This window comes from Alosa alosa, chromosome 3 (genome assembly GCF_017589495.1).
Source record: "Alosa alosa isolate M-15738 ecotype Scorff River chromosome 3, AALO_Geno_1.1, whole genome shotgun sequence".
In the NCBI taxonomy this organism is placed as follows: domain Eukaryota; kingdom Metazoa; phylum Chordata; class Actinopteri; order Clupeiformes; family Clupeidae; genus Alosa; species Alosa alosa.
In genome coordinates, this window is record NC_063191.1 from 37,524,335 (window position 1) to 37,532,981 (window position 8,647).

Below are 8,647 nucleotides of genomic sequence, written 5' to 3' on the forward strand. Positions count from 1 at the left end.
TGCTCTCATTATATATTATATTACCTGGATACAGCGCAGTGGTAGCCAGGGGAATCAACCAGAAATGTGTCAGTAAAAGCAGATAGCAGCTAACATTAAAAATAAAAAGAAACAAGGAAAAGTATGCCACCTTTAATCTGTTCCATAGGCCATACGTTTGTTTGTTTGTTTGTTTGTTTGTTGTTATTGCTTTCTTTCTTAGTTTCTCTGCTTTCGTCGTTCAAGTCGAGGAGTTGAAGTGCGAGGCACCCTGTGCGCTCGACACATATTTTTAGTCTGATCTCACGGCAGCTCAGGAGCAAAGATGTGAGGACGTGACGAGGTGTGAGGGACTTGACATCCATTGGGCCTCCACCCACACGCCTCTTAAATTAGACTCCCGCGGTGGTGCGCCCGTTAGGTGACGGGGTTAAGGACACTGTTTGGGTGCGTTTATGTCATGTTTTTTAAGCATTTCATATTTTACTAAACTTGTTTAAATAAAAAAAGCAAAATGTCTAGCCGGTGGTGACAAGGCAAGAGTTGTGTGCTGGGAGCGTTTAAGGAATGCAAATCTGTGTGTGAAACTGTTTTTAGATTTAGTGTTGTTTCCACTTTTACTTAGTGTTGCTGATTTGTGCTTTAAGGAGAGCAAGTTTGTTGACAGTTTCCTAACTGTATGATTTCCCCATTAAAACTAAATTGGTTTGAAACAATTTCAAGTACAGATGTGTCAACATGTCTCTCTTATTGCCTCTTCGCAAATGCCTGCAAACCATGCCCTTGAACACACTCACACACACGCATGCACACACACAAACTATGTACACACACACACACACACACACACACACACACACACACACACACACACACACACATACAGTACATACATACATACATACATACATACACACACACACAAAACTATGTTTACACACACATACATACATACATACATACATACATACACACACACACACACACATACATACATACATACATACACACACACACACACACACACACACACACACACACACACACACACACACACACACACACACACACACACACAAACTATGTGCACGCACCCACACTCACCTACACACATCCTCCTGCCTTTACAGCACTGGGGAAAGTCTGAAATCTAAACCAATGTTTCTTTAGCTGCTAAAGGACGACACCAGCACACATTTCTACTCTTTTTTTCTCTGCAAGACGTCTGGGGTCTCATCACAGCTTTTAAATCCTTTAAATCAGGCAAAGCGGGACATCTCAGATTAATTACCTGAGCTCATGTAATTGACTCATCAAGGGCATCTTCAAAATCTTCAGATCTAACAGCAATCAGGTGGAAACTCATCACATCCCCCCTGCCCCCCAGGACAAGGGTCAGGGAACTGTCAAGAACTCCCTGAACTGTCTGTAGAGGAGAACTTTTTGGGCTTCGCGCTTAATGAACTAACCTGAAGCAGGAAAACTCAAGCTGGTGCTACTGTTCGCTCATTTAATGCTCCCAGTCAAGTTTGTACCAGTCATAGCTAAAGCACCGTGAGTTTGGGGTCAGCATAACTCATCTTAGTTTGAAAAAAGTGTGAAAAGAATCAAAGGATGGCACAGGATTAACAACATCTCAAAGAGCTTTGAACTTCTGATGCTGTCCATGTAGGTTTGTCCATTTTACTTGGTAAATAGACTGCACTTACATAGCACTTCTCCTGTGAGCATGCTGGAGGCTGCCATGCAAGGGAGCCGTGTTGCTCAAGGGCACTTTGACAGGGTCAGCAGGAATCAGGCTTGAACAAAGGTCCAGTTACTGACCTCCAGCGCCATCAGTACTGACCTCCAGCGCTTTTCACTTTTCCTGTGTAACCCACCCATGTGACCCACTCTTAGTCTAATTTACTTTTTATTTAAAAAAAAATATTTTTATATTTTGACATTTTATTGGTAGTTTTCTACCATCCTGTAGTGTAAAGTCATGTTAACATCTTTCCCTACTTAGTTATAGTTAGTTACAGTCTTCGATCATCATGTAGTTTAAGTCATTCTAACCCAATGTCCTAACTCTTCTGTCCAATCCCCACACAGAGGCTCGCCTGCAGGTGGAGGAGGCGGAGTCCAACGTGACGGTGGAAGAGTCCGGCTCCATCCGGCTGGGCTGCAGCATCCCCACGCAGTCCACGCGCGACTCCCGCTTCTCCGTCTCCTGGTACGTGGCGAGCTCGGACGACAGCGGCGCTGGCGGCGACCACGAGTGCGTCTTCTCCATCGGCCACGACGCCGTCTTCGGCAACGGCAACTGCAGCCCCACAGAGCCGCCAGGCCCAGAGTCGCGGCTGCAGTTTGAGCGCACAACCTCCGACCTCTACACTCTGACCATCCAGAAGGCGCGGGCGGCCGACGCCGGCTCGTACTACTGCCACGTGGAGGAGTGGCTGCTTAACCCACGAGGGGCCTGGTACAGGCTGACCACTAACAACTCGGGCATCACCATCGTCAACGTGCTCCAGAAAGGTACGGGCTTCAGAGATACATTTTTTTTATATATATATTTTAAATATATGAATGTCTCTCTGGCTCTCTGTCTGTCTGCATATAGTTGTGTGTTTGCAGTGTGTTTACCTGCCTATGCCTACTGTATGTCTATGAATTTGACATTGATAAGACTACAACAGTATTACCAAAACAATACAACAGACATAACATACATGACAAATAATGCATACAAATGCTAGTATGGGGCTGAGAAACATCAAACAAGGTGATATGATATGATATGATATGATATGTCTGCATTTATGTTTATCAGTCTCTCTCACTCTCTCGCCCTCCTTTCTCTCTCTCTCTCACACACACACACGCAAGCACATTTACCAGAATGGTAACAGCTCCCACATGTTGGGGATTCTAGGAGAGACACAGCCTCCTCCAGTGGCATTAGTAGGCTGGACGTGAGACTCCTGTAGGTCTAATCACAGTTAACTGTTATCTGAAGCAATTTGTCTGCATTGGAAAGACAATATGGCTCTGGTGAGCGACCTGATAGAGAGGATCTGATATGCATGAGATGGGAGAGGGCCTGTGTCCTAAAGGCCCTCTCACTAAGCTGCAGGCACCCCACAGAAAGACATGTGCTTTTCAGCGATTAATATTAATGAGTGACATTAATATTCATGAGCATGTCCTCCCACTCTTTTGCTTGCTCTCTCGCTCACCCTGTGTGTGTGTGTGTCTCACTCACTTTGGCTTTAGCTAGTTTCATTCATCCTCCACTCACACTCTCTTCACCTTTTCTTCTTATTCTCTCTTGCTCCCGCGCTCTCTCTCACATGCAGTTTTTTTTTCTTTCTTTCCTCTGTCGTTCTTCCCCTCCCCCTCCCTCTCTCTTTCCATCTCAAATTCAAATAAGCTGTATTGGTATTCTGACATTACAGGCATTTGTGTTTATAAAGCAGAGATGAAAGACTGAACACATAACATCCACTCTGTGATTCTCTCTCCCTCTCTCTCTCTCTCCCCCCCTCTCCCTCTCTCTCTCTCTCTATCTCCCTCTCTCCATAGCCTCCAGCCTGCAGACGGTGGTGTGCTCCAACGACTCACTCTTCTACTTTGTGTTCTTCTACCCGTTCCCCATCTTCGGCATGCTGCTCATCGCTGTGCTGCTGGTGCGCTACAAGAGCCGCAGCCACAGCAAGAGCCAGGAGGGCAAGAACGGCGCCCCCTTGCTGTGGATCAAGGAGCCGCACCTCAGCTACTCGCCTACCTGCCTGGACCCTCCGGCCCTCAGTCTCCACCCTGGCTCCGTGGAGTAAGGCCTCCTCGCATCCCCCAGCCCAAACCCACAGACCCAGGCGTCTGGTGCTGTCTCTCACTCTCTCACTCTGTCTCTCTATCCCTCTATTTTGTCTCTATCTCTCTGACTTTACCTTCACGCCTTCTCTACATGTCTTTCTCTCTCTCTCGCGCTCTCTATCGTTTGGCTTGTCCCCATGACGACACCCCTCCCCAGAGTCTCTCTGTGTCTGGGATTTCGCCTCCGCTCCTGGCCCGGCCTCTCACCCTCCCTCCGTTGATCAATCCCTCTAAACACACGCCAAAACACGAACATACAGACGTCTAAACACACACCAAAACACGAACATACAGACGTCTAAACACACACCAAAACACGAACATACAGACAAACATGAACACCGCTCTCCAGGTCGTCGCCATGGCTACATCAACTGCTGAGGAGATATGGTTGTCTGATGTGGCTGAGTTGATAATCTTCTTTTTCCTTTTTCTTTTTAATATTTTTGTTCAAGGACCCCCCCCACCCCCCTTGTTCAATGCCAGCCGATCTCACACATTTTGATGGACAATCAGCCCCGTGCGTGGCTTAGATGGGAGGATATTTCTCTTGGACCGAACAGTACTGGCGTCATCCTCCCCTTTGCTCTAACTTTTACTTTCTTCCTCTTTAACCATGTCTGACTGCAAGTTCTGACTTACAATTGTTTTCATGTTTTTTTTTGTAGACATATTTTTTTTTTGCTTTGTGATATTTTTGGTCGCACTTGTTTCAAAACACTAGCTGACGTATATAGTTGCTGGACTATCTCAGTCTGAAGAAGGATTATTCTAGAAGGCAGAAACACTATGAATTAAAGACACTGACAGTGATCTGTGATTTCTGTCTCCCTCACTCTCTTTTTGTCTCCCACACTGACGGTATGCGTTTCACCGCTGTTCCCAGACCTGTATTTGTTTGGACTGATAGGATACACACACACACACACACACACACACACACACACACCAACTCCTGCTGACTCTTGTCTCCTGGACTCGGACCAGGCACGTCTGCACTGCCAAAGACCCTCAAACACTTGGCCAAACTCTTATCTGGGTGTTCAGACGCCTCCAGCCAGGAGCACCTTGGCCATCCCCGCATGGGGAGGGTGGGAAGAGAGAAGGGCCACATGGGGAAGAGAGAAGGGCCACATGGGGAGGGTAAGGGGGATCCCTGCTGTTTGGATGTGGGTCCATCACGTGCGCTACTCGGTTAAAGGCAGAGAGAGGATGAGATGGAGCAGCTTAAATCCACTAGGGGGGAGAAAAGAAACGGACATTGAGAGTTGGAATTGGGTGTGTGTGTGTGTGTGTGTGTGTGTGTGTGTGTGTGTGGGTGTGTGTGTGTGTGTGTGTGTGTGTGCTTGTGCTTGTGCTTGTGCAAACACGAGTTTAGTGCTAGTGTCCAGGTGTTTCTCCTGCCAGTTTTCAGGCTGATATGTGTATGATACTCCTAATCTACTTAATTCTTTCTTTCTTTCTTTCTTTCCTCGTTGAATTAATCCCTCTCTCCTGAAATGAAAGGGAGAGGGATGGGTGCCATCACCAATTATTTCCTTAATCTCAACTCCTCAGCAAGGACATTGCTCTTGAAGGTTGTTGAGGGTTGTCATAAATGCCGTTGCTGTGTGTGTGTGTGTGTGTGTGTACACTCCTCATTTTGCCACTGGTTTTGTATAATGGTACCACTGTCAACTACATGAGAATGGACTGTCTTTTTTCTGAAGTGATTAGTGGATGGAGATTGAATGATGCCGACTGACTGACCAACTGCTTGACCACAGCAGAGACTTTGCCAGGCCTCAGGCCTGAAGAGGACTGAACATTTATTTGCTTGGTCTGCCTCACTCCTCCCTGACTGAGCTCCAAAGACTGATTTCTCTCCATCCTGGAGCGCCTGCAAGGCTAGAAGAGCTGAGGACATGAGGACTTGTCTTGGTGCCAAGACCCTGTTTTTTATTGTTGTTGTTATTGTTATTTTTCTTAGATGTAGTAGATCTCACCACTGAACAAAAGGTTTAAGAAAACTTTGAGGGAAGTTAAAGGCTTTCAGCCAAACGCTTTGGTGTAAATAGGACTTTTCATCTTCCATCAAGGGATTATGGGAGCTGTAGTCTCGTAAAGGGCAAGGTCTTAGTGCTGACGGATTGACCCATGCTGCAATTTAACACAACGCACACGTACCAACACAGCAGGTGTGCCCGCTGGAATCTTAAAAGGGGTGACATTTCACAATTAAAACAAATAAATAATATTGATTCATTGCCCAATCTCCAAATTGCCACTCCAGAATTCAAATCAATAGCAAAGAGTGCTTGCTATGGGAATAACAATTATGCCCCCCTCAGATGACAGGAGGGAAAACACGCAAACGAGAGACAACAATGTGGTCTCATCTCCAACGTGTTTGTTTTGATAATTGGGTCCTCAAACACTCTCGTTTCAGTTACTACGTCTGAGTCCCTGCCAACTCATGACGAAGACGAATTGGATGCCTCAATACTTTATATTCTACGCTCCGATAGGGTCTTTTTTTCCGCCTTCAAAATTGTCAATCTCTGGGCGGGAAAAATACAGATACTTTTTTTGCTGTTTGCTTTTTTTTGTTTAGTATTTATTTATTTGATACTGTTTTTTTGTTTTCTTTCATCTATTTAGATTAAAAGATTTTGTTAGTGAAAGCTTCAGACCACGGGAACACTACAAAGCAGGCTTTGATTGGTTAGCGAGGGGTGATTACTAGCCAATCTGATCATTTCCCCCATTGTAGTTCAAATGGACATTCCCACAAACACAGGCTGTTTCCCAAAGTCAGGGAAGCAAAGCCTACTCAAAGGCCACAACGTCACCGAACTGCGCCGAGCACTGTTCCAACGTCAAGAATGCTCTGAAATTCGCGTCATTAATTCTGAGAATTTTCAAGAATGCATCTGTGGATCCTCAAGTGAACAAAAATACCCATAATCCTCTGCGTTGACATGCATCGGTGCAGCACCCCTACTGAAACAGAAGCAGTTAAAAGAATACCCATAATCCTCTGCGTTGACATGCATCGGAGCGGCACCCCTACTGAAACAGAAACAGTTAAAAGAATACCCATAATCCTCTGCGTTGACATGCATCGGAGCGGCACCCCTACTGAACAGAAGCGCTCGGGCAGAACCGTGGTGACGTGCACGTCCACACTAGTGAGTCTGTTCCAAAGTAGAGTCCGAGAACGCTAGGGATGCCTCTAACCTCATCTTCGTAGAACCCGACTCGCAAGGAAGCATACTTGACTTTGGGAAACAGCCACAGAGATGATCACAGGTCAGGTCCACTCATGATGATGTCATTAACATGGGCCAGCATCAGACGAGACTTTTTTACAAACTCCCTAGCCAAGCGGCTTGGTTCTGTGTAAACAGTATTGATGACATTACTGATTCAACCATATGTACAGGGGACTTAAAAAGCAAGTAAAACAAACAAAAAAAAAGAAACCAACTTAACACAACCGAGGGTCCACTTGAAGCTTGTTTGTTGTCTTGTTTTATTTATTGAGATGTACTGTGACGCTTAGTTAGGGTATGTGAATTTAACATAGCAGTGCGTAGATGGAGGAGACTTCATTGTGAACTACAGTGGCTAGAAAGTGAGACCATATTTGCTTGCCTTCTGGAGAAGGGCCCTGAGCAATGAACGAGGGATGTGTTGGGTGAGGAGGGATGTGTTGGGTGAGGAGGGATGTGGTTGGGCAAAGCTGTGGCGGTATCTCTACATCGTCATGGCAACAGCACTGGCTTCGGTTCGGAGAAAGTCATTGGTGCGCCCTCCACACGACTCTCCCTCTCAGTGTCCAGATGTATAGTGCATTATGTGAGCGGAGGCATTGTGGTGATGTTGTTGAACTGTCGAGCATTTTGTGTGTCTCTGACATCACACCGAATCAGTGCCAGCCGCTCCACACTCCTGCGTTTGCGGGGGGGGGTTCTTGATGCTCGTGGCACTCTAGAACACCAACATATTCGCTTTTTAGCAGTGACAATGTAAGCGACTTCACTGATTTTATCCCCATGGAGTAGTGATAGAATGCTGTTGCCATGGATATGGGCTGCATTCCCTGATTCTTTGATAGCAGTGGTTGAATGACAAATGGTGTAATGTTTTATTTCACTAGAAACAGAAAAAGGGATATTTTCAGAGGATGCAATCTATGCACAGTAGAGCACAGCAAGGTCTGACAGTTCTGCTAGATGAGGTCACAGATTCTGTTTTTCCATTTCTCTTAATTACACAGATTTGTCATTTCACAAGATTTATAGGGCAGTCTCAGACTAGAAAAAAATAGAAGAAAAAAAACTCTCATATTTTAGAGATTTTGTGCCAACACCACCCCCCGGTTGCATTGCACTGCAAACTGTATTTTAAAAAAAAAATTTACATTCCAAAATGGATCCCCGGATCGAGCACGAGACCCCAAACTCTCCCCCCACAGGAAATGGAAGGCTAGGCTTGTGTTTGTGATGTCCTCAACGGTGCCGCTGTTCTTGAGCTATACACTACTTAACGCTGAACTCTGGTTTGTGTTCCTATTATCTTCTTTTTTTTGTAGTACTACATACTCTCAGCAGACTCATAATGTTCTGACAATGTTGTACATACATGACGAGGACTGCATGCTCATGGCTATGTGCTATGTAAGATAAAAAAATCATTGTGGTGATGTGTGTTCAGCCAGTGCTGCTTTTTTTCAAGTGGTGTATTTTAATGTTTTTTAATTTTTGTTCATTTTTTTTAAAATTGACAGAAATTGTGCACTGAACAAAAAAAATGGCCATAGCTTTTT

At 45.4% G+C, this 8,647-nt stretch overlaps 1 protein-coding gene across 1 annotated transcript in view; it reads left to right on the top strand.

Annotated features, from left to right (window-relative positions):
* Positions 1 to 4,657, top strand: part of LOC125291682 (immunoglobulin superfamily member 3-like) — a 179,654-nt gene extending 174,997 nt beyond the window's left edge. The window contains 2 exon segments of the mRNA XM_048238502.1: positions 2,074 to 2,499; positions 3,547 to 4,657. Of these exon segments, the coding sequence (XP_048094459.1) occupies positions 2,074 to 2,499; positions 3,547 to 3,797 (677 nt within the window). The 3' untranslated portion in view covers positions 3,798 to 4,657.
* The last annotated feature ends 3,990 nt before the right edge of the window (positions 4,658 to 8,647 follow it).